At 46.9% G+C, this 26,967-nt stretch overlaps 1 protein-coding gene across 1 annotated transcript in view; it reads left to right on the forward strand.

Annotated features, from left to right (window-relative positions):
• LCA5L (lebercilin LCA5 like) overlaps positions 1 to 23,344 on the forward strand; it is a 213,743-nt gene extending 190,399 nt beyond the window's left edge. The window contains exon 7 of the mRNA XM_030203831.1: positions 22,688 to 23,344. Within this exon, the coding sequence (XP_030059691.1) occupies positions 22,688 to 23,301 (614 nt within the window). The 3' untranslated portion in view covers positions 23,302 to 23,344. The remainder of the gene's footprint in view (positions 1 to 22,687) is intronic.
• The last annotated feature ends 3,623 nt before the right edge of the window (positions 23,345 to 26,967 follow it).

Below are 26,967 nucleotides of genomic sequence, written 5' to 3' on the forward strand. Positions count from 1 at the left end.
CCACCACACATTCTTTCCTTTGTAGCACCACCCCTTTCTGCCCCACCAGTCCCTATTTTCCCCCTTTGCCCCATACTTCTTCTTTCTTATCATTCTAAGACACAACCTCACCTCTCTGTGCTCCACTGACCCCTTCTCTGTTCTTTACTCTTTGACTCCCTAAATTCTCCACTATCTGCTTACCTCCAGTAACCAAGCCAAAAAAGGCATTTTACATAATGATAGGTCTCTTTTTCCTTCTTCCTTATGATGACGATGATGATGACACAGCCCAATTCTATCAGGCAGCAGCACAGGCACAGACTACAGCTTTGACCACCTTTAGGAAGAAATTCATCCAATTTTCACTGCCTTTCATCTTCTTTCCAGTTCACTAAGTCATTCATTCTATGCCTTAACCTCTTCTGACTGTTTCATCCCTTTTCTCTCATCCCCCTGTCACACCCTTGCTCAAAATCCACACCCTCCCCCAAATACATACTAATTGCCAGGTTCTTACTGTCCCCTATAAATTCCCACTCACTCTCTCCCATACCCAGTCGCCTGCTATGTCTCCCCCTCCCACTGTTCTCCCACTCAGTAACCAGTTTCTGTCCCATTCTTCTTCTTCTGCTCCTCCATTCTCCAAACCCCATCCATCTTCTCCTCTATCTCTCCCAGTATATAACTCCTGTCCATCTTCTGCTCTGCCCACCCCCATTTTCTGAGTCCCATCCATCTTGTCTTCTCTTCCTCTACAAGTCCCCATCTATTTTTGGTTCTGTCTCCCCCAGTCCCTGAGCCCCATTCCTCTTCTGCTCTCCTCACCCCTGTTTTTCCTTTACCCCCAACCTCTCTTACTTGGCCCAGCACATGTAAGCTGGTGAGGCAGGGGTTGGGGCTACAGCTCTGGTTTTGGCCATACATGGCACTTTCTGCCAGGGCTGACTTGAGGGGGAGCAAACAAGGCAGCTGCCCTGGGCCCCACAAATATAGGGGCTTCTGTGGTCCAGTATCTTTTCTCTTCTCCCCCCTCCCAGTATGACATCTCACTCCCTTCCCTTTCTTCTCCCTGGTCTACCTTAAAACATGCCTTTCTTTAGAAGGGGTCATGACTAGTGTTTGTGATTCTGATATATTGCCTGTGGCTGGCCCTTGAACCTTACTTGTGCTACATCCTGCCCCTTCTAATGCAGCTTCTTGTTTCTGCGTGGGTGGAACACAGCAGAGCTCCAGGGCTGGCACAGACAGGGTGTAATAATTGCTTTCTCTGCCAGCAACCCCTGTATGTTTCAACAATTTTTTATTGCTGATTCAACAAAGTAAGTATCAAACAAGCTCCGTATACAGTGCATTAAAAGAAATAGACATAATCTGAACAATAGCAGGCAATAACCACATCATCAAAATTTTAACATTTTCTTCCCAACCTACCCCAGTGCCCCCTGTAAAGAAAGACACATTTTAATGTAGACTAGGGAGGGTTGAGAGAGAAGGGTAGACGCTGAATTGTGGGGAGTAGGAGGGTGGGAAGAGAGATGGAGAGATGCTGGATCATGGGGAGAGAAGAACAGCAGGAAAGAGAAGAGAGATGCTGGACCATTGGGGGGGGGGGGGATAGAAAGAGAGACGCTAGACAATGAATGGAGGAAAGGAGAGAGATGGGACAGAAAGGTGCTGGGAGGTAGAGGGGAATGGACAGGGAGATGCCAAACTTACAAGGGCTGGGGGCAGAGAGCAAGGGAGATGATGGTTTACAAAAGTGGAGGGAGGGGAGATGCTGGGAATGGGAACTATGTGGGAGAAACTAAGAGGTTGTTGCAAGGAGATGAGTGACAGAAGGATAACGAGTACAGAGGGTAAAAATGTGGCAATAGGGAGTAGATGAAAGATGGAAGGGAATAGGAGAGTGGGGAAGTAGTGAGATGGAAAATGGGAGAGCTAGGGATGAGAGAAGGAGTTGATAGGTAGGTGAAAAGTAAAAAGAAGGATACAAAATAGGGTGAAAGTTAAGTTGACAGAGGCAAGGAAAAAGTGAGAAAACTGCTAAAAGGGAAAGATCAGTATGGCAGAGGTGTAGTGAGAGAGTGGAACAAGACAGGAGCAGAGAGAAAGGAGAAATGGACAAAGACACTGGAAAAAGAATTATCAGAAGACAAGCAGAAAAGAGAACCTGGGACCAACAGGATGGAAAAACTGAATATTCAGACAAGTGTTTTATTTTGAATTTATTAACTGGAATATGTTAGCTTTGGGAAATGTGTATTGTCTCAATCCTGACGAGGTGCTGTGAGAACAGTTCCAGAGAAGGAGCGATCTTCATTGGTAAGAATTTGCTGGGAAATTGTTTTTAAACTTGGGAAAAATAGACTTAGAATTAAATAGGTAACCTCAGGGACCTTATTTTTTAGTTACTCTGCTCACTTAGCAAAGAAGTTTAATGGATATTTTTCTTAGCATATAAAATCTCTGTTACAGTTCCATAGGCTAGCATTTAAGGGTGGTGCTTTTTACAGTTACTATAGTATCAGTATAAAACACAGCTAATAGGCACAGGAAGCCTCAGTTTAGACTTGTAAGTTTAGTCATTTTAAAGAAATCTTTGTAAATACAAACAGAAAGAAAGGTAGGCCCAAACGTGAATATCTAGTTAAAATTCTTTGCTAGAGAAACCTAGTGGTTAGTGCAGTGGACTTTGATCCTGGGGAACTGTGTTCGATTCCCACTGCAGCTCCTTGTGACTCTGGGCAAGTCACTTAGGGCAAGATGCACTAAAGACTCGTTAAAGCCCTTTCCTTACCGATTCCCTTAGCGAATCGGTAAGGAACGGGCATGCATCAAGGAATAGGAATGCAAATGAGCTGCTCATTGTAGCTCACTTGCATTCTCTATTCCGTCGTTAAACAGTCGGCCGGTCGAGCATGCACAGAGCAGCCAAGCGTTATGCTGGCTGCTCTGCGCATGCCAAGGACGACCGAGATGGCCGCCCCCCCCCCCCCGAGATCGCCGCCGCTTCCCCTCCCCCCTGCATTGAAATGACAACTTCCCGCAGCCCCGGCCTCCCCCCATTAAAAAAAAACATCCATTTTGGCCGTCATCCCCCCCCCCCCCCCCCCCGCAATAATAAAAACGTCTTTTTTTGGCAGTGCTTCACTCAGCTGAATGACCTGGAAGTCTCTGAGCCAATCACAGCACGTTTAGCTCTGCTAAACGCATTGTGATTGGCTCATGGACTTCCATGTCTCTCAGCTGAGTGAAGCACTGCCAAAAAAGACGTTTTTATTATTGCGTGGGGAATGACGGCCAAAATGGGTGCCCATCCAAAAAACGTCCATTTTGGCCGCCTTCCCCCCCTGCAATAATAAAAACGTCTTTTTTGGCAGTGCTTCACTAAGCTGAGAGACTTGGAAGTCCCTGAGCCAATCACAACGCGCGCTGTGATTGGCTCAGAGACTTCCAGGTGTCTCAGCTGAGTGAAGCACTGCCAAAAAAGACGTTTTTATTATTGCAGGGGGGGGGGGGGGGGGGAAGGCGGCCAAAATGGGCGTTTTTTTGGATGGGCATCCTCAACTGCACTGTCCTCTGGATCGAGGCGCATCGGAGGGGGTGAGCAGCGCGGCGTCTTCGGGGGGGGGGGGAATGACGGCTAAAATAGACGTTTTTATTATTGCATTGATGAGCACTTGACTTTTTTTCCCCGATTTTTTGTTTTTATACTTTTGTAGCAGTTTAACGAGAGGTACAGACCTCTCGTTAGATTTTCCAGCGTTAAGGCAATCGGAAAAGGTTAGTGCATCTCATTACAATAGGGTTTCTACCAGGGGCGTAGCCAGCCTTCCGTTTTGGAGGGGTCCAGAGCCAGGGGGGAGGGGGCACATTTTAGCCCTCCCCCCGGCGCCCCCCCCCACCGCCGACATTGCCGCCCCCCCCTCCCACCACAAACCCGCCGCCGCCGCAGCCTACCTTTAATTTTGCTGGCGAGGGATCCCACTCCCCGCCAGCCGACGTCTTCTTCTCAGTCGCTTCCTGCTCTTCAATTTGTTTGCTGACGTCCTGCACGTTGTACGTGCAGGACGTCAGACTCAGAGAACAGAACTGTTCTCTGAGTCTGACGTCCTGCACGTACAATTACGTGCAGGACGTCAGCAAACAAATTGAAGAGCAGGAAGGACTGAGAAGACGTCGGCTGGCGGGGAGTAGGATCCCCTGCCAGCAAAAGTAAAGGTAGGCGGCGGCGGGGCGGGTTCGCCGGGAGGGGGGTCCTGGGGTGAATCTGCGGGGGCCCCGGCCCCCTCAGGCCCCACGTAGCTACGCCACTGGTTTCTACACAATTTGCTCATCTGCATTCCGTTTTCGTTAGCTGCTACCGTCATCGGAAAAAAGTCTTTAGTGCATGCCAGAGTTTACTACTTGCTCATTAAGTTTAGTGCATCTGGCCCTTAACCCTCCATTGCCCCTGGTACAAAATAAGTACCCAAATATATATAAACCGCTTTGAATGTAGTTGCAAAAACCTCAGAAAAGCGGTATATCAGGTCCCATTTAACTTCAGAGAACTTTTGCAAGAGTTTTCCTTTAAGGCACCAGGATTAGCACTTTGTTCAGCTATCTGTCAATCAAACCACAGTGACTGATTAAAGAAAAAAGTTCAAAAGGCCCTGATTGCAGTGTGAATCACAAAGAAAGCACACACATGCATAAGTAGGGCAGAGCAGGGTTAAGTTATATTCAATCCAGAAGAGATGCTGTGAGAACAGCTCCAGAGAAGGAAAGATCTTCATTGGTAAGAATTTGCTGGGAAATTGTTTTTAAACTTGGGAAAAGATAGACTTAGAATTAAGTAGGTAGCCTCAGGGATCTTATTTTCGAGTTACGCTGCTCACATAGCAAAGGGGGTTACGGAATAGTTTTTCTTAGCATATAAAGTCTCTGTTACAGTTCCATAGGCTATTAAGGGAGCTTTATTTATTTATTTATTACAGTTACTATAGTATTAGTATAAAACACAGCTAATAGACATAGGAAGCCTTACCAATCTACTACATTTCTTTGAAGGGGTAAACAAACGTGGATAAAGGTGAGCCGGTTGATATTGTCTATCTGGATTTTCAAAAGGCATTTGACAAAGTACCTCACGAAAGACTCCTGTGGAAATTAGAGAGTTATGGGGTAGGTGGGGTTCCGCAGAGGTCTGTGCTGGGACTGCTGTGTAATCCATTGGGTTGGTCGTGAGCCCTTGGGCCCTGGCCCTGGCCCCTGGCCGAGGCCAGCAGGGCGCCGACCCAGGCCAAGGGGAGACTGACCCACCACAGCACACCCCAGCTACACAATACCCTCTAAGCTACCCCTCCCCACAGTCCCTCAGGAAGAAGGGAAATAAGCATACAGGCGGGCCTCGCAGCCGAACCGGAACCCACGCACACAGAGCCACTCGTGCGAGCCTCACGGCTGAACTGGAACCCAATCACACACAGGGAGGGGTGAAAGAACCCAGAGGGCCCCAAAATGCCAGACACGCGCTGAACTCCAGCAATAGGGCAGAGGGGGAAACAAAGGACCAGAGCGGGCCACGCCCATGCAGGGGACTAGCGCAGGACAGGGGAACTAACACAGCAACCCCCCACCAGGGTAGGAGCCCCAGGCAGAAGCCAGAGGAACCAGACACAAAAGGAAGGCAGAAAGCCTTTGCCTCAAACCCACTGTAGACAGAGGCACACGGAACACAAAGGGTTAAGCTTGTAGAGCCAGCAGAGAGAGAGTGCCATAAATCAACAAACAATCAGAGAGAACGCTTCCCCTCCCGAGAGGGAGTGGGGCCCATCCAACAAACACACTGGCAGAGGCAGGAATACAATACACACAGTACAAAAAGGGTTAAACTCACTGAGCCAGCAGGCCAGGACACTGGGAAGAGAAATCCTTAAAACAAACAAACAAAGGAGAATGCTCTCACTCAGCCCAGAGCCCCAGAGGCTGAGCAATGCCCAGCCCCCACTAAACAAACGAGCAGCTGACCCTGATTACAGAGCTACGCACACACACACAGCAGCAGCAGCTAACCCAGAGGGAAGGAAAAGAATACTCTAATACAACACAGATCCCTGTCAGAACCTAGAGCACGTTCTGAGAGAAACCTATCAGGCTTTCCTGTTACCACCAAGTAAGTAACGCAAAAGCAGAGAAACTCTTCAGCTGCAGGCTAAAGTACTATCCCCTGACGTCAGCACAACCCCTGGCAGCCAATCAGAAGAGACGTCCCCCTCCCCCTCAGCCAAACCGGCAGAATCATAACATGCTGCTTTTGAACATATTTATAAATGATCTAGAGAAGGGAAAAACTAGTGAGGTAATTAAATTTGCTGATGACACAAAGTTATTCAAAGTTGTTAAATCACAAGAGGATTGTGAAAAATTGCAAGAGGACCTTGGGAGACTGGGCATCCAAATGGCAGATGACATTTAATGTGAGCAAGTGCAAAGTGATGCATGTGGGAAAGAGGAGCCCAAACTATAGACAGTGGCGTAGGAAGGGGGGGGCGGTGGGGCGGTCCGCCCCGGGTGCACGCGCTGGGGGGGGGGGGGGGTGTTGGCTCGCTGGTTCCCTGCTCTTTCTGCCCCGGAACAGGTTACTTCCTGTTCCAGGGCAGAGAAAGCAGGGAAGCAGCAGAGCCGATGCAGCTCCCAGTGACGTGCACTGGGGGCGGATCGGCCCTCCCGCCTGCCCCCCGCTGAAAGGTAGGGTGCGTTTCAGGGGGGGCACTCCGGAGGGGGGGCGCCGTGCCCTGCACCCGGGGGGGGGGGCTGTGCAGCGGCGACCCGCCCCGGGTGTCAGGCACCCTCGCTACGGCACTGACTATAGATACTTGATGCAAGGTTTGTAAATAAGAGATTTAGGGGTTTTTTTTACCACCATCCCAACAATCATACATATAAAAGATTAGAATGATAAAAGACCAGGCCACGTGTATGAGAAAAGCAGTTTATTAACTTACCAACAGAGTATACAGAATTAAAGATTTTCTCATAGGAGTACAGTTCTGCTTATACAAAAGTATTGGCTGAGACTGTCTCAAACATTTACTAATCAGGCTGCTGCTTATATACTGTTTCCATAGAAAGCCTTTTCATAAAACATTACTTCATTCTTTCACTCATCATCTTTCTCTCTTATATTGTACAGCCAAAAGCTCCCTTCTACATTTCTATTATCTCATGTTCTGTTCCCTGAACTCCTATTCACATACCATTCTAGCTACAGTGATGTCTGTTAGTTTGGTCGGCCTTCACCTTTAAACATCATCCCTTGAACTGTAACCGTGCTATCATTTCTTCAGGTTCCACATTAGGAGTCACCGACCAGAAAAATTATCTAGGTGTCATCATTGATGATACTTTGAAACCCTCTGCTCAGTATGCAGAGGTGGCTATGAAAGTAAATAGAATGTTAGGTATTATTAGGAAAGAAATGGAAAGCAAAAATGAGAATCTTATAACGCCTTTGTATTGCACCATGGTGCAATCGCACCTCAAATACTGTGTACAAATCAGGCCACCACAATTCAAAAAGTGGAATTATAAGTACAGAGAAGGGTGATGAAAAAGATAAAAGGGGTGGGACGACTTCTCTATGAGGAAAGGCTAAAGTGACTAGGGCTCTTCAGCTTGTAGAAGAGACAGCTAAGGAGAGATATGATATAGGTCTATAAAATTGTAAGTGGAATGGAATGGGTGGACATGAATCACTTGTTTACTCTTTCCAAAAATATAGAACTAGGGGGCACGCAATGAAGCTGTTAAGTAGTAACTTTAAAATAAATCGGAGAAAATATTTCTTCACTCAACATGTAATTAATCTCTGGAATTCGTTGCCAAAGAATGTGTAAAAGAAGTTAGCTTAGCAGGGTTTAAAAACAGGTTTGCATAACTTCCTAAAAGAAAAGTCCATAAGCTATTATTAAGATGGACTTGAGGAAAATCCACTGTTTATTTCTAGGATAAACAGCATAAAATCTATCTTACTGTTCTGCGATCTTGCCAGGCACTTGTAACCTGGATTGGCCACTGTTGGAAACAGGATACTGGGCTTGATGGACCTTCAGTCTGTCCCAGTATGAGTTTGATAAGCCTGACTAACTTAAGGAAAAAATTGCACGTGGAGACATAAAAAATGTATGTGTTGTAAGCAAGCCCTGCTGTAAGCACAGCCGATGTTAGTCCTTGTGTGTATATTTACATAGTTAGTTGCTTCTTCCAACAAACATATCTCCAAACCCATTAAAGAAGTTCACACTAGAGGGCAGATCCACTGAAGGCAGCTGCTGCCGGCTGCCCCGGTCCTTTCACTACTTAATCCCGCCTTTTCAACTTCCTGTGAGTGGGACGAAGCAGCGAAATGGACCAGGAGATCCAGAAGCAGCTGTCTTCAGCGCTGCCCGAGTGGCTTAGTGCTTGCCCAAGGAAGCTTGATTGAGAACAGGAGCATGATGTCAATAAGCTGAAGCCACAGAGGTTAATCTCTCTTTCCGCTCCCCTGCACAGCTGTCATATCGATTCCCCATACCCTCAAAACAAAGTAAACAAACCTATGAGCTACTTAATCCGCGTTCTCTTTCTTCTTAGTACCATTCTTATTTGATCCCACTTATATTTTCAAACATGCCGGCTTGTGCAGCATACGGATATACACAGAGGAAGTATAATAATTGAATAACTTCTCATAGATAAGAGTAGTAATTTGCTATAAATTGTAATCATTGTGTCATTTGGAGGGGCTGGTTATAGAGACACCCTAGCACGCATTGTGTTTGTGCAGAGACTTTTTTCTCCTGGTAAAGGGGCACTAAAACAGACATCATGTTATGAGAATCAGGTGATCAACATTCATAGTTTCTATCTATCTATTTATGTATTTTACTTATGACATTTATATCCTATATTAAATATGAATTAGGTTGAAACGTGGGAGCATTTAAAAATTTTTTTCATGTGCCTAGATCATACGAGAAAGATGGTTTGTGAGAACTTCCTCCTTTTGTTTTGTGGAATGCAGTGGTATATTATAAAAATGCACTTAATATTGTTTATTACTATTTATAAGAGAGATATTGAATAATGAGGGCAGAACTACCTTCATGTAGAAGTCCAGATTCAGTCTAAATGTGCCAACATTTTCCAGTTCTGTAGTATATATTTCTTTTTCAAGTATGTCGGCGGGGGGGGGGGGGGGGGGGGGGGTAAAATTGGTATATAGATGAGTCCCTGGAATAATAATGGCTAAGAGAAAGCAGCAGTAGAACAGTTAGAGCTGAATTACATTTATGTTCATACAAAATAAATTATTTTCAGAAATGTGTTGGCTGCCTGCTATGTGAATATTCTATCACTGTTTCATTATTGCTACCAAGTATTACATATATAGGGCATATGTCTTCAACATAGATTGTTTAAATTTGTTTATCTAGACCTTATATGCAGATGGTATTTGCGTGTTAAGCCCAAAGGCAAAACCTAAGGGTGGTTAAACAATTTGGTATAAACTGTGTTGTTTATGACCTTACTTGTTTTTCACTGCTTTGGGGCCCTACTGGATGTTTAGTGCCAGTCACCGGAAACAGCTTGGCATTGAATATCCAGTATATATAATAGACTCTGGGGATTCAATACATTAACCGGAAGTACAATCCCGTATACACAACCCACTACCCGTACTCCTCACTTCTTTTAAACACTTTATTGTGAATTTAACAAACAATATACACTCTCATATCACTATACAGCCACCCGAACTCACTCATGCCAGCCTTTCACTGCACCATTCAACCCAGTCACTCTACATTTGAAGTGTGTCATATGCAGTATACAATCCGAATCACTGCTAAAATTCCAGGAGTGTGCATGCGACCTGAACCAATGTTCATACTGGTATGTCTTTATGTCTTGCACATGTACTACAGTCCCATGCAGACAGTTTTCCTGTCTCTCTCAACCAGAAATAATCTCCTTAGCAGTATATCTTCAGCTACTATCTTTCTGTAGCCCACATGACAACCTCACAAATCCATGTTTCAAGGTGCAGCGCAGCATTGGCAGGGGCTTCCGGTGGATGTATACGTCACTCAGTCTTTCAACTCATTTCCCTTCCTCATACACTCCACGCTCCTGGTTCAGGTCGCATGCACACTCCTGGAATTTTAGCAGTGATTCGGCTTGTATACTGCATATGATATGAGACACTTCAAATGTAGAGTGACTGGGTTGAATGGCGCAGTGAAAGGCTGGCATGAGTGAGTTCGGGTAGCTGTATAGTGATGTGAGAGTGTATATTGTTTGTTAATATTGTTTGTTAAATTCACAATAAAGTGTTTAAAAGAAGTGAGGAGTACGGGTAGTGGGTTGTGTATATTGAATATCCAGGACACAAATCTTACCATTCACTGAATACTCATCAATTCTTACAAGGCTATCAAAAATATTTTATAAAATATTTGCACAAAACACAAAGAGGAAAAAGCCTCAGTATACCCCAGCTATTTTATACCATTATAGCTAATTGGAGTTCAGTGTCTTATCATCAGCATAAAAAACCTCTTTTGCGTTATTTATAGTACGCTATAAAATGAATTAAAAAAAAATGTGTAATAGGCTCTCTGCACATTCTTTCACAGCAACAACCGCGGTGGTCATAAAACTTACAAGTTAAGTATGAGGCTTTTTTCTCTTTGTGTTTTGTGCAAATGTTTTAAAAAAATATTTTTGATAGCCTTGTAAGAATTGATGAGTATTCGGTGAATAAGATTTGTGTTTTGAAAATGTATTCTCTGAGGACAAGCAGGCTGCTTGTTCTCACTGATGGGTGACGTCCACGGCAGCCCCTCCAATCTGAATCTTCACTAGCAAAGTCCTTTGCTAGCCCTCGCGCGCATGCGCGGCCGTCTTCCCGCCCGAAACCGGCTCGAGCCGGCCAGTCTTCTTTCGTCCGCACTCGGTTCGGTTGTGTTTTCGCCGTGTCGAGCCCCGGAAAGTCGACCTCGCGCGTCCTTTTTTCGACGTGTTTTTCTTCGGAAAATCCTCAAAACTGTTTGGGAAGTGCTCCGGAAGCCCTCTCGGGTTTCGTTTGCCCCTTCCCGTATTTTTCAGATTTTGCCCCGGTAAGTTTTCTTTCGTCGTCGGGGTAGGCCTCTTTTCGGCCACGGTCGAGATTTTTCTCCCTTAAAGTTTTGGTGCTCACTTTTCGTCATTTCGGATTTTGATTTCGCCGGTGTGATTTTTCCGCCCATGACATCGAAGCCTTCCAGCGGCTTCAAGAAGTGCACCCAGTGCGCCCGGGTAATCTCACTCACTGATAGGCACTCGTCGTGTCTTCAGTGTCTGGGGGCCGAGCACCGTCCTCAGAACTGTAGTCTGTGTTCCCTGTTACAAAGGCGGACTCAGGTAGCGAGATTGGCCCAGTGGAACGTTTTGTTCTCGAGCTCTTCGTCGGCATCGGCACCGGGGGCATCGAGTGCATCGACGTCGTCAGCGTCCAGACCTTCTTCCTCGGCTGCTAGTGTATCGGGTGCATTGAGGCATCGAGTCTCTGCATCGGCGCTGAGGCATCGGACGTCTGCATCGACGTCGGTGGTACCGGGACCTCGTCTGCTGATGTCGTCGGACGGTGGTGCATCGTCTGGAGTGCAGGTGAGGGCTGTCCATTCCCCTGCTGGTGGCGGTGAGCCTTCGGGTGGGTCTCCCCCTACCCTGAGGGCTCCTGCGGTACAGCCCCCCCCCCGAGATCGACCTCCTTCGGCCTCAGCCCCGAGGAAGCGACGGCTGGATTCTACGTCCTCCTCGTCGGTGCCGGGGAGCTCCGGTGACATGCTTCGGAAGATGTCGAAGAAGCATCGACACCGGTCTCCTCCCGCGTCGGCACCGAGAGCTCTGGGTCGCCGAGGGAGTCGGCACCCAGCAGGCATCGGCACCGAGAGGACCGCTCACCTTCTGTTCAGGAGGTGTCGATGCGCTCCACTCTGGACAGCCCGGAACAGCCTCCACGCCCGGAACAGGTTCTGACGTTGACACCTGCATCGACCTCCATGCCTTTCTCTGCAGCCGCTCTGAACGAGAGCCTCCGGGCCGTTCTCCCAGAGATTCTGGGAGAGCTGTTGCGCCCTACCCCTCCGGTACCGGCGGTGCTTGCGCCTCCGGTACCGTCGAGCGTGGCGCCGGCTGGCCCATTGCCCGGGGTGAGGTCCCCGACGTTGGTACCGCGTGCGGTGCCGACTGCGGCCACCTCCCAGGAGGGCTCCCCGACTACGTCGGCGGAGGGAGCTTCGCCGATGCGGGCGAGGGAGTCTACCTCTCGACGCCCCCATCGTGGACGTGGCTCCACGGAGTCGAGCCGGGCACGGTTGCAGACACAGGTCCGTGAACTTGTGTCTGACACCGAGGGTGAGGCCTCGTGGGAAGAGGAAGAAGACCCCAGATATTTCTCTGACGAGGAGTCTGAGGGTCTTCCTTCCGATCCCACTCCCTCTCCTGAAAGACAGCTTTCTCCTCCTGAGAGTCTGTCTTTCGCTTCCTTTGTCCGGGAGATGTCTACGGCCATCCCCTTCCCGGTGGTTGTGGAGGACGAGCCCAGGGCTGAAATGTTTGAGCTCCTGGACTATCCTTCTCCACCTAAGGAAGCGTCCACTGTTCCCTTGCACCATGTCCTAAAAAAGACATTGCTTGCGAACTGGACCAAGCCACTAAGTAATCCCCACATTCCCAAGAAGATCGAGTCCCAGTACCGGATCCATGGGGACCCAGAGCTGATGCGCACCCAGTTGCCTCACGACTCTGGAGTTGTGGATTTGGCCCTAAAGAAGGCTAAGAGTTCTAGGGAGCATGCTTCGGCGCCCCCGGGCAAAGACTCTAGAACCTTAGACTCCTTTGGGAGGAAGGCCTACCATTCTTCTATGCTCGTGGCCAAAATCCAGTCTTACCAGCTCTACACGAGCATACACATGCGGAACAATGTGCGGCAGTTGGCGGGCTTGGTTGATGCGCTCCCCCCTGAGCAAGCCAAGCCTTTTCAGGAGGTGGTCAGGCAGCTGAAGGCGTGCAGAAAATTCCTGGCCAGAGGGGTGTATGACACCTTTGATGTTGCGTCCAGGGCCGCTGCTCAAGGTGTGGTGATGCGCAGACTCTCATGGCTGCATGCCTCCGACCTGGAGAATAGACTCCAGCAGCGGATTGCGGACTCGCCTTGCCGTGCGGACAATATTTTTGGAGAGAAGGTCGAGCAGGTGGTAGAGCATCTCCACCAGTGGGATACCGCATTCGACAAGTTCTCCCGCCGGCAGCCTTCAGCATCTACCTCCACAGGTAGAAGATTTTTCGGGGGAAGGAAGACTGGTCCCTACTCTTCTGGCAAGCGTAGGTACAATCCTCCTTCTCGACAGCCTGTGGCCCAGGCTAAGCCCCAGCGCGCTCGCTCTTGTCAGCAGCGTGGGACTCAGCAAGGCCCCTCGGCTCCCCAGCAAAAGCAAGGGACGGGCTTTTGACTTGCTCCAGCACAGCATAGCCGACATCCAAGTGTCAGTGCCGGGCGACCTGCCAGTCGGAGGGAGGTTGAAAGCTTTTCACCAAAGGTGGCCTCTCATAACCTCCGATCAGTGGGTTCTCCAAATAGTCCGGCAAGGATACACCCTCAATTTGGCCTCAAAACCTCCAAATTGTCCACCGGGAGCTCAGTCTTACAGCTTCCAGCACAAGCAGGTACTTGCAGAGGAACTCTCCGCCCTTCTCAGCGCCAATGCGGTCGAGCCCGTGCCATCCGGGCAAGAAGGGCTGGGATTCTATTCCAGGTACTTCCTTGTGGAAAAGAAAACAGGGGGGATGCGTCCCATCCTAGACCTAAGGGCCCTGAACAAATATCTGGTCAAAGAAAAGTTCAGGATGCTTTCCCTGGGCACCCTACTCCCCATGATTCAGGAAAACGATTGGCTATGCTCTCTGGACTTGAAGGATGCCTACACACACATCCCGATACTGCCAGCTCACAGACAGTATCTGCGATTTCAGCTGGGCACACGACACTTCCAGTACTGTGTGCTACCCTTTGGGCTCGCCTCTGCGCCCAGGGTGTTCACAAAGTGCTTGGCTGTAGTAGCAGCAGCACTTCGCAGGCTGGGGGTGCACGTGTTTCCATATCTCGACGATTGGCTGGTGAAGAACACGTCCGAGGCAGGAGCCCTGCAGTCCATGCAGGTGACTATTCGCCTCCTGGAGCTACTGGGGTTTGTGATAAATTACCCAAAGTCCCATCTTCTCCCGGCGCAGAGACTCGAATTCATAGGAGCTCTGCTGGATTCTCGGACGGCTCGTGCCTATCTCCCAGAGGCGAGGGCCAACAACTTGTTGTCCGTCGTCTCGCGGGTGCGAGCGTCCCAGCAGATCACAGCTCGGCAGATGTTGAGATTGCTGGGCCACATGGCCTCCACAGTTCATGTGACTCCCATGGCCCGCCTTCACATGAGATCTGCTCAATGGACCCTAGCTTCCCAGTGGTTTCAGGCTGCTGGGGATCTAGAAGACGTGATCCACCTGTCCACGAGTTTTCTCAAATCCCTGTATTGGTGGACGATTTGGTCCAATTTGACTCTGGGACGTCCTTTCCAAATTCCTCAGCCACAAAAAGTGCTGACCACGGATGCGTCTCTCCTGGGCTGGGGAGCTCATGTCGATGGGCTTCACACCCAAGGAAGCTGGTCCCTCCAGGAACGCGATCTACAGATCAATCTCCTGGAGTTGCGAGCGATCTGGAACGCTCTGAAGGCTTTCAGAGATCGGCTGTCCCACCAAATTATCCAAATTCAGACAGACAACCAGGTTGCCATGTACTACGTCAACAAGCAGGGGGCACCGGATCTCGCCCCCTGTGTCAGGAAGCCGTCAGCATGTGGCTCTGGGCTCGCCGTCACGGCATGGTGCTCCAAGCCACATATCTGGCAGGCGTAAACAACAGTCTGGCCGACAGACTGAGCAGGATTATGCAACCTCACGAGTGGTCGCTCAACTCCCGAGTGGTGCGCCAGATCTTCCAAGCGTGGGGCACCCCCTTGGTGGATCTCTTCGCATCTCGAGCAAACCACAAAGTCCCTCAGTTCTGTTCCAGGCTTCAGGCCCACGGCAGACTGGCATCGGATGCCTTCCTCCTGGATTGGGGGGAGGGTCTGCTGTATGCTTATCCTCCCATTCCTCTGGTGGGGAAGACTTTGTTGAAACTCAAGCAAGACCGAGGCACCATGATTCTGATTGCTCCTTTTTGGCCGCGTCAGATCTGGTTCCCTCTTCTTCTGGAGTTATCCTCCGAAGAACCGTGGAGACTGGAGTGTTTTCCGACCCTCATCACGCAGGACGAAGGGGCTCTTCTGCATCCCAGCCTCCGGTCCCTGGCTCTCACGGCCTGGATGTTGAGAGCGTAGACTTTGCCTCTTTGGGTCTGTCAGAGGGTGTCTCCCGCATCTTGCTTGCTTCCAGGAAAGAGTCCACTAAGAGGAGTTACTTCTTTTTATGGAGGAGGTTTGCCGTATGGTGTGACAGCAAGGCCCTAGATCCTCGCTCTTGTCCTACACAGACCCTGCTTGAATACCTTCTGCACTTGTCTGAGTCTGGTCTCAAGACCAACTCTGTAAGGGTTCACCTTAGTGCAATCAGTGCATACCATTACCGTGTGGAAGGTAAGCCGATCTCAGGACAGCCTTTAGTTGTTCGCTTCATGAGAGGTTTGCTTTTGTCAAAGCCCCCTGTCAAGCCTCCTACAGTGTCATGGGATCTCAATGTCGTTCTCACCCAGCTGATGAAACCTCCTTTTGAGCCACTGAATTCCTGCCATCTGAAGTACTTGACCTGGAAGGTCATTTTCTTGGTGGCAGTTACTTCAGCTCGTAGAGTCAGTGAGCTTCAGGCCCTGGTAGCCTAGGCCCCTTACACAAAATTTCATCATAACAGAGTAGTCCTCCGCACTCACCCTAAGTTCTTGCCAAAGGTCGTGTCGGAGTTCCATCTGAACCAGTCAATTGTCTTGCCAACATTCTTTCCCCGTCCTCATTCCTGCCCTGCTGAACGTCAGCTGCACACATTGGACTGCAAGAGAGCATTGGCCTTCTATCTGGAGCAGACACAGCCCAACAGACAGTCCGCCCAATTGTTTGTTTCTTTTGATCCCAACAGGAGGGGAGTGGCTGTGGGGAAACGCACCATATCCAATTGGCTAGCAGATTGCATTTCCTTCACTTACGCCCAGGCGGGGCTGGCTCTTGAGGGTCATGTCACGGCTCATAATGTTAGAGCCATGGCTGCGTCGGTAGCCCACTTGCAGTCAGCCTCCATTGAAGAAATTTGCAAAGCTGCGACGTGGTCATCTGTCCACACATTCACATCTCATTACTGCCTGCAGCAGGATTCCCGATGCGACAGTCGGTTCGGGCAGTCAGTTCTTCAGAACCTGTTTGGGCTTTAGGATCCAACTCCACCCCCCGAGGGCCCTGTTTGTTCTGTTCCAGGCTGCACTCTGTTAGTTGGTAAATTTTTTAGGTCAATCTCAGTTATGTCCTCGCCGTTGCGAGGCCCAATTGACCATGGTTGTTGTTTTGAGTGAGCCTGGGGGCTAGGGATACCCCATCAGTGAGAACAAGCAGCCTGCTTGTCCTCGGAGAAAGCGAATGCTACATACCTGTAGAAGGTATTCTCCGAGGACAGCAGGCTGATTGTTCTCACAAACCCGCCCGCCTCCCCTTTGGAGTTGTGTCTTCCCTTGTATCTCTTTTGCTACATATGAGACTGGCCGGCTCGAGCCGGTTTCGGCCGGGAAGACGGCCGCGCATGCGCGGTGCGCGCGGGCGCGCGAGGGCTAGCAAAGGACTTTGCTAGTGAAGATTCCGATTGGAGGGGCTGCCGTGGACGTCACCCATCAGTGAGAACAATCAGCCTGCTGTCCTCGGAGAATACCTTCTACAGGTATGTAGCATTCGCTATAGTACTTAATCGCCTTCCAGTGCTATAAATATTACATTGGGTTCTAGATTCCTTCACTACTACTACTTCTTATCATTTCTATAGCGCTACTAGATGTACGCGGCGCTATACACTTGAACATGAAGAGACAGTCCCTGCTCGAAAGAGCTTACAATCTAATCAGGACAGTCAAACAAGACAAATGAGGGATAAGGGAATTACTAAGGTGGGAATGCTAAAACAGACATGGGTACTGTACAAGTGAATAGGGTTTAGGAGTTTAAAGCAGCATCAAAAAGGTGGGCTTTTAGTCTAGATTTGAAGACGGCCAGAGATGGAGCTTGACGTATTAGCTCAGGAAGGCTATTCTAGGCATATGGTGCAGCTGCACATACAGAACATGGACAGCCCCCATCTAATACAAAATAGGGGACCACAAAAAACCTGCAGACAAAAATTGAAATTAAAACCCCCCTCCCCTCTGCCCAAGAAAGCCAGACTCTATAAGCAGGGCAATACTGATAAAAGATAGGGTTACCATTCGTCCGGATTTCCCCGGACATGTCCTCTTTTTTAGGGCACCGTGGGGAGTCCTGGCGGATTTCTTAATTTGCTGGCTTTGTCCGGGTTTCTCCGAGACTCCTCCCATCCGTCGTCCTCCTATGCACGCACGCAACGTGCAGCACCATCCATGCGTGTGCACTGCTAGCCAGCCCGCCCCAATCAGCTGATGTCATTTGTAATGATGATCCTCCCTCCGAGTCCCGTCCTCCGTCCTGCACGCAGGCAGGCGCAGTGCAGCGCTTCAGTGCTACTGCCAGCCTTGTCCCAAGTTGTCTGCTATTCGAACAATGTGGGGTGCTTGCCGAGTGACGGTCCAGAGACTGCGGCCGCTGTCTATCGCTGTTACTGCTGCTCAGCGCTATGCTGCACGGGTGAGTGCTGTCTGGGGTCGGTAGTGTGCTGTGCTGAGCTTCTGAAGGGACTTTCACCAGCTTGCCCTTTGCTGATTTTTTACCTAACTGCTACTACCTACTCTACCTTGCTCAAATGAGAGTGGGACAGTTGCTTGACAGTTTTCCTAGACCTTTCCCAGCTGCTTCACACTCCCCCATCTCCCTTGCTTAGAGCCTATCAGAGAGCTGCTACAGGGGAGTGCGTCAATTCAAACCACCCTCTAACAAGGAGGTTGGATGAAAACAGGTGACGGAGTGAGCCTAGTCCATTATATAGGCTGAAGCCAGTAGGTGGAGCTTGCCGCCATTTTAGTTCACCCAAAACAATAGCAAAAGATTAGTAGTAGAAATAACGGACTGCCTATTTGTGTAAAAAGTCTAAAGCTGTTCGAGTTGTATAGACAGTGCTTTAAAAGGTGGAGAAAAATATATTTTTTTACTACTTATTTGACTGCTTTTTAATTTATTGAATGCTTCCCATATCTAGATATTTATATCATGAAATAAAAATTGAAAATCACTAAGGGGGTCTTTTAATAAGTTGCGCTCATGTTTTTAACACTCGCTAAAAATAGGCACGCACTAAACATTAGAGACGCCAATGTATTCCTATGGGCGCCTCTAACATTTAGTGCGCACTAAAAACGTGAGCACGCCTTAGAAAAAGACCCCCTTAAACAGCTTTAAAAAAATGATTGTAGCTGGTAGAAAAAGCAGTTATAAACTCTGTATTTTGTTCTAATTTTTCAACACTGTTGTATACAATACAGATGGCCAAATTACGGTGAGGATATCCTGTTTCCTGATGGGTTCATCTTAACTGTTGTTGTAATCTGGCCTTGGGAAGCCTGGTGTTGTAAAGATGGAATATATTGAAATTAAATGGAAGTTAAACATTGGTAGGGTTACCATTCGTCCAGATTTCCCCGGACATGTCCTCTTTTTGCGTCCTGCGGGTTTTGCCCGCATGCACATTTGTCTGGATTTCTGGACAAACATGCGGGCGGGTGAGGGGCGCCGTGGGTCTCCCCTCCCCTTCCTTATCTGCCCTGGTGGTCTAGCGGTGACCTCTTCGGGGCAGGAAAGAGCCCGCCCCTCTTTCCTGCCCGGAGCGCTGCCTTGCCCTTCATCCTTCGACTTGGTCTCGGCTGGGGATTCAAAATGGCCGCCGAGAGTTGAAGTCTCGCAAGGCCGCTTCAACCAGTTTTTAATTCCATTCACTTCCTCCTCCATTTGTTTTTCATCCCTTTGTTTTTTCACAACATGTGGCAGGCAGAAGTCCATTCATCTTCCTTTTTCAGAAAAAAATCAGCAGACACAAAGCTGTTTTAAGATAGCTTTCACAAGAAACCATACTGGGGTCTAGCTCATCAGGCTTTCAATACATGCTGACTTGTAAACTCCTTTTTCTGAACAGTGATGCAAAAAGGCAACTCTGTTTTGCATGACTTGTGCCGTATTGATTTTAAAAAGTGTAAAATGTATGGCTCCGCGGTTTTCTCTCTGTATGGTTCTTCTGGATGGGCCCACTGAAAGGAGGATTAGGGAGGGGTGCCTGTGCACACTGTGATAGGGAAGGGTGAGAAGGATTCAACCTAGCTTTTTTCTTTCTTTTGGTCTAGCTGCAGAAGGGAGGGGGTGAGTGATAGGGAAGGAGATGTGAGATGTATTAGGGAGGGGTGGCAGAGTACACTGCGATAGGGAGAGGAGGGATAGTAGGTTTATTATAAAAATTCAACACAGCTTTTTTTTTGTAAATACACACTTTAGGGGCTTGCTGTCTTAAAGATGCTCTTTAGGCACAAGCTCACACAGACAAGGAAACTGTTACGATGTCTTGAAAATATGAGGGCTGTGAGAGGAAGAGAGGGTGTGAGGGATATGGGAGGGAGTGTGGATTCTCTCACACAATACAGTACATCACTCTGTCTTGAGAGATGAGTTTAAAGCAGGCAATCTGCTGATCTCTGTTTTAAAATTCAACACTAACTGTTCATACTAGTTCTTTTGCTTATATGCCCTTTAAAGCCTACAAGGTAATCATGTTGGGGTTTTGTTCCTATACCGGATAAAAATGCCCTTTTTTTTCTTTCTTGAAAGGAAAAAAAAAATCTGTCTGACACCAGGGCTTGGGAGGAGAGGAATCTGGTATCGAGCCTTTTTGCAGTGCTGTTCAGAAAAAGGAGTTTACAAGTCAGCATGTATTGAAAGCCTGATGAGCTACACCCCACTATGGTTTCTTGTGAAAGTTATCTTAAAACAGCTTTGTGTCTGCTGATTTTTTCTGAAAAAGGATGGTGAACGGATTTCTGCCTGATGCCACTTCTTGTGAAAAAACAGAGGGATGAAAAACAAAATGGGGGAGGAGGGAGTGAACAGAATTAAAAGCAAAGAAATAATTTAAGGACAGGGGTAAAACAAACTGTGCATGCTCCTCCAGGCATGCCTGGACTGTCTATACAGTTAATAATAGGGGGCAGTGTCAGAGGAGGCGTTTGACATCATTTCCTGTGACGTGACACATCCTAGATGGCAGCGAGTAATGTGAAACAGGAAGTGACGTGTGTCTCCAGTAGTCGACACATCTTGGAAAAGGGGTGTGGCTATGATATCACTTCTTGTGACACCACCAAAAAGGGGCAGGGTTATGCAAAGGGGTGGGGATTGGTGCAGGGCTATGTAAATAAGGTGGGACTAGGGTGGGGTTATACAAATGGAGTGGAGTATGGGTGGGGCTATAATGCCATCTGGTATTGGGCCAGGGAGTGGGCATGACATGGTCAAAGAGAGGATGTGGCTTGGGCATGTCCTCACTTCTGATTGGCTGACAGGACTGGAAGTGGGCATGACCACCTGTCAAAATATGCAAATTAGCTTTGACAAAAGCTGGTGAAGTATACTACTCCTGCCTTTCGGGTCACAACCTAGGTGGGCTCTCTATGGGTGCATCATTATTGTGCACCTCCAGGGGGTCACACAATTTTATTTGGCCACAATGATAAGTACAAAGAAACAAAAAAAGTGAGAAGCACTGTTCTAATGTGTGCCTATTGAAATGTTTAATTTATTGTGTTGCCATCTCGAGTATCATATCTGTGTTATATGAATGTTCTTCCATGCTACCTATTAGGGTGTCATTTGTATTTTGATTACGTTTGTCATATTTCTGTTATATGATTGTTTCATGGTGCTGTTAAAATCTTTATATTTCTGATACTGTTTCATGTTAGTCCTATTACTAGATTCAATGTGTCACTCTCAGGTTTACCTCATTGATCGTACTTATGTTTATATTTGGTCACTTTAATATTGTTTATACTGTTAACAAAATTCTAAATTTTTATGTCAAACAGTACCTTCTGTACACCGCTTTGTGTGAACCTCTTCATAAAGTCAGTTAATAAAACCCAATAAATACATAAAGGTAAAAAATTTCCCAGTCAAGATGGCTGCCACAATCTTTAGTGACAACCTTGCGGTATTCAGTAGTACTGCAAGGCTGCTTTGAGAGGTTGTGGCAACCATTTTGATGAGACAACGGCTAGGAGCAGGAGTGAGTGGGGTTCAGTGTTGCCTCCATTGGTCCCTCTGGACCATCAGAGATCTTATATAGACCAGGGTGCTATCATGACTGGGATAGTGTTGGGGGGGTCTATCTTTGCTGGGGAGAAGGGGAATCAGAAGGGGGACTGCTCCAGGGGAGAGGGATCCAAAGGGGAGGCTATTCCAGGGGATGGGATGGGGATTGGAAAGAGGGGGGGGGGGGAGTCTCAAGACTTCCTTGCTGCTTCCCAGAAGTTAATCGGGTAGCGGCCGATATTCAGGCCAGTGCCTGTTTAACCTCACCACATAAAATTAGGAAAGCCTTTTTATCTGTCCTAACTTTATGCAGTTACCTAGTCTGTCAGCAAACTGAATATCGCTACTAACCTCAATGGTTATGGGATGGCTGGTTAGCAGTAATATTCAGTAGCACTGTCCAGTTAAATGTCACAGAATATTCCTGCTTAGCCCTGGATAAGCAAGCTCCTGGAAATTTAAATCCTGTTTATCTATGGGGTGCAGACGAGCGAGAAGCCTAGCATCCCTTAACTAAATTTTGATAAATCAGGTACTAAGCTGCGAACACTCTCATGAGGTTATGTTTATGTTAAAATTTGCTATATTGCCTGGCTTACAAAGTATATGAGGTCCATAATGAGGTAACTAAAATAGAGGCATTTGCAAATTTTTATAAGGATTTATGTGAAGAGGTCATTTAAAATGAAGAGATAAGTTATTGATTTGTTAGGAGGAGTCTTCAAACTTTAGATTAATAAGATGCAGGAGATTTTATTTCACCAATTAAGCTAGAAGAAATTAAGGTTGCATTTAAGCACTTGAAATCTAACAAATCCTCAGGCCCAGATGGATTTATAGGAGAATGTTTTAAGGTATTTGCTATATTTAGGCCCCACTACTATTCTCTGCTCTCTGGTATTACTTACAGTAGATACTGGAGAATGTGAATTCACCACAGGATAAAAAGCATCCCTAAAACTAGTTAAAAAGTGGATAAAATTTACCCCCCCCCCCTTTTACAAAGCCACACTAGCGGCTGCCAGTGCGGTAATGCCAACACAGCCCATTAAAAGTGAATGGGCTGTGTCAGTATTGCTGTGTGGCTTTGTAAAGAGGGGGGGGGGGGGTAGTTTTACAACCCTGAAATGCCTCTTTAATTTAAAACTCTGTACTTTTATTGATATTATTTCTGATAAAAGTATATTCTGTTATAGAATTAATAGAAGAAATACCACTGATGGAAGAGCATTTTGAATTACTTGAAAGACAGAGAAAAAGAAGGGAAGAACAAGAAAGGCAAGTAGAGCTAGTGAGGGAAGAATTAGAGAGATTAATGAAAGAAGATGACAGTCAAGCAGAAGATATTCAAGGAGGAAAGAATCAAGTAGAACAAACAGGGGTGGATGAAAAGGAGAAAGTTATGGAAGAATCTGGTGACAAAACCCGAGGAAGACAATTTTCATCCAGACTACGGCGTCACTATAAATTCTCAGAAGCCATTGAAAATCTTCACCAAGGACTCCCAGCAATGGGTCCAATATCCACTGCACGCAGCAACAAAAATATAGTAAAGATGCAGAGTGACAGAGTGGCTCTCGGCCTAGAAAATTTATCCAGTTGTTATGAGCCATCATTTGCTAAGAAAAACAAAGTGCCAATAGGAACAGAAGACATATTGGAGGAAAAGGGCAAAAATGCTCAAGCTTCACTAATGGACAGGAAAAGCAGCCTCATGGAAGAACTCTTCGGACCAGGCTACAGTTTGAAAAGCAGTTTTTCAGGTTCTCAAACAAAGGAATCTGAAAAAATTATAGATAATCCTATATAATAATTTGGACCTCTGCATATCCATCTGGCTGCCTGGGTTTGTAACACAGCTCCTATTGGTCCGCCCTGGGGATGTCGTCACAGGGCAGACCAATGGGAAGTGAGAGGGAAGGGAACCCAGCAGCAGGTGAGTAAACAATCGCCCCCTCCCTCCCCCCCAACCTCCCCTTCAAGTTGCAGGACGCCCCCCCCCCTTCCTCCTTACACTCCCCTCCGAGTTCCACGCCCCCCCTCTCCTCCGAGTTCAATGCCCCCGCGCCTCCCTCCCTCGAAGTGCAAGCAGGACCTGTCCTCCAGCAGTCCCTCGCCTTCCTACTTGCTGACTCTAATTTAAAAATTGTTGCCTTGCTGTCTGGTGTCAGCATTGAAGGCGAGCGGTGCTTCACACTGCCTTCCCATCTGTCTGAGCTCTGCCTCTGGTCCCGCCCTTCTGAAAACAGGAAATGAGGGCGGGACCAGAGGCAGAGCTGACAGATGGGAAGGCAGGCTGTAGCACCGCTCGCCTCCAATGCTGACGCCGGACCCCGAGGTAACAATTTTTAAATTAGAGCCGGCACGCAGGAAGGCGAGGGGCTGCTGGACAGGTCCTGCTTGCACTTCGAGGGAGGGAGGCGCGGGGACGTTGAACTCTGAGGAGAGGGGGGCGTGGAACTCGGAGGGGAGTGGAAGGAGGGAGGGAGGGGGCATCCTGCAACTTGAAGGGGAGGGGGGGCAGGCGTCCTGCAGCTGGAAGGGGAGGGGGGCCTGGAACTCGGAGAAGACGGAGGGAGGGGGGATGGAACTCGGATGACAGAGAGGGACAGAGGGAGGGAGGGAAGGGGTCTGGAATTTGGACGACAGAGAGGGAGAGAGGGACAGAGGGAGGGAGGGAGGTAGGGAGTGGGACCTTGCTAGTGCCCATTTCATTCCTCTACGAAACGGGCCTCTTTTACTAATTAAATTAATAAATTGGGGGGATAGTTTCGCGGTTTGGAATCTTTAGTCATATAAATTGGGTTTGATTTTTATTGATTTGTGTGTATTTAGTTTCATTCTCCATCAACATGGCCTGTTTCTAATTTTCATCTTGCATTGCATAACACTAGTTTTCTTAATAAGACCATTTGAAGACATTATTAACTGTTACTATAGGTCATATCTCTAGCTGACTTTGTGTCTATTCAGTATTCTATCTGTTTGACCTCAGATTGCACTTCTGTTATAATTCTAGTGCATTTTCTGTATTACATGCCGTTTTATTAAGAGAATAAAGTTTTTTGTTTTTGAACAAATGCAGAAGTGAGTGTCTTATTTTCTTTACCTTTTCAACTTGATATCGCCTCAGTCAAAATCAACCGCACTAACTTGCTTGACCACCTAAATGTTGTCTTGTTTTATAGGCCACCAGGTAACTGGCAGGAATGCCAACCACACTTCATGGATTTCATATTGAATACTTGTGTATACAACTCCAATCTTCTTATAATAGGGGACATTAACTTAACTTAGAAGATCCTAACGCAAATAATGCACGAGAATGCAAGGACTTCCTCCAACTATGGGACCTCAATTGGTCTAATATGCAAGCAACCCATGTTAAAGGACACACACTCGACCTCATCACACACAAATTCTCCTCAAATCAAACCCTAATATTAACAGACATAGAATGGACAGACATACCATGGTCAGACCACCTAAAATTAAACCTATCCCTACAATGGCAAAAAAAAGAATCATACCACAAACAACAACACACAACCTATACTACAACAGGCCAAACTGACCCTGTAATATTCTGGCAACAGTTTTACATGAATGATTGGTTAGTTCAAACAGACTCCAAACACTGGACATAATTGCATCATTGCAAATAAGAACCTCACAAAGACACATCTCAATTCCATGGTTTAATGAAGAACTGGAAAAATTAAAAACACAAGTAAGGAGACTAGAACGAGCATGGAAAAAAATGAAAGATGAATACACACTCAACGCATTGAAACAAATGCAAAGAAAATATAAATACACAATAAGACAAGCCAAAAAGGTCATATTACAAATCCAAAATAGGACCAGATTACAAAGATACACATAAACTATTCCAACTTGGGCACAAACTACTTGACACCTCACCGGTTACCTCAACCAACACAGATACTCCATCAGCAGATATCCTGGCAATTTACTTCAATGAGAAAATTATAAGACTATGATCAACGTTACAACTTACCACCACTGACTATGAAAAATTCATTAACTGTTTGGACCCAACCACCGATGAATATCCAGCTGACCGATTCTGGACTAACTTCGACCTACTGTCCGACGAAACTGTTACCCAAGCGATCAATAGATTTGCCAAGTCCCACTGCAAACTGGATATATGCCCCAACTACCTAATAAAATCCGCCCCTCAACGCCTCATAACAGACCTCACTTCTTACTTAAATTTCATGCTACAAAATGGACTCTTCCCTAAGGATAAAGGAAATATATTACTTACCCCAATACCCAAAGATCTAAAGAAAAAATCAAATGATATAACCAATTACCGCCCGGTAGTATCCATTTCTCTGGTAATAAAACTAATGGAAAGTATGGTAACCAAACAACTTACCGACTACTTAACCAAATTTTCAATACTAAATGAATCACAATCAGGATTTCGATCCAACCACAGCACCGAAACAGTATTAATCACTCTCTTAACCAAATTTAAACAAATAATTGCAACTGGCAACAGTGTTCTTCTTCTACAATTTGACATGTCCAGCACGTTCAACATGGTTAGTCACAAAATATTATTGAACATCCTAGAATACTTCGGGATTAGAGGAAACGGTATTGAGATGGATCAATGGCTTCCTAACCGCAAAAACATACCAGGTGACTTCAAATTCGAATACATCATCACCATGTTAAGTAAAGAGGTGTGGTAGCCGTGTTAGTCCACTCTTAAAGGTTATCAATAGAAATCAAACAAAATAAAACATGGAAAAGAAAATAAGATGATACCTTTTTTATTGGACATAACTTAATACATTTCTTGATTAGCTTTCGAATTTTGCCCTTCTTTGTCAGATCGGAAATAAGCAAATGTGGTAGCAGATAGTATATATAAGAGAAACATCAAAGCATTACTTTGACAGTCTGACAGAGTGGGAGGGTGGGGGTATGCATGGGGACATCAAAGTATTTCATTGATATTCTAATAGGATGGGTGTGGGTAGGCATAGGCGGTCGGTGGCCCAACTGTTTGGGGAGGCTAAAGGGGGTGGGGTTAGGGGTGGGGCCAGGGGCGGAGCTTACATCCATAATTGTCTGACACACAGAAAAAAAATAAGTAAAAATAAAAGTCATAATTAATAACTTTTATTAAATGTAGACATTAGATATGTATCATATGTCAAAGAATAAAGTGGTTGTTCAAAGCATATACTAACCACAATCGCTCAACTGCAAAACATCAAGGTCAGGTATACATATAAAGTAGCGCATATGAGTTTATCTTGTTGGGCAGACTGGATGAACCGTACAGGTCTTTTTCTGCAGTCACCTACTATGTATGTTATGTTACTATGCACAAATGTGTGCAAAAACACACTCAGAACCTTACTGTAACATAAATATTACACTGGGCAGAACCTAATACACCAATATACCAACCATACGGAAAATGCAGACC

Source organism: Microcaecilia unicolor, chromosome 5 (genome assembly GCF_901765095.1).
Source record: "Microcaecilia unicolor chromosome 5, aMicUni1.1, whole genome shotgun sequence".
In the NCBI taxonomy this organism is placed as follows: Eukaryota; Metazoa; Chordata; class Amphibia; order Gymnophiona; family Siphonopidae; genus Microcaecilia; species Microcaecilia unicolor.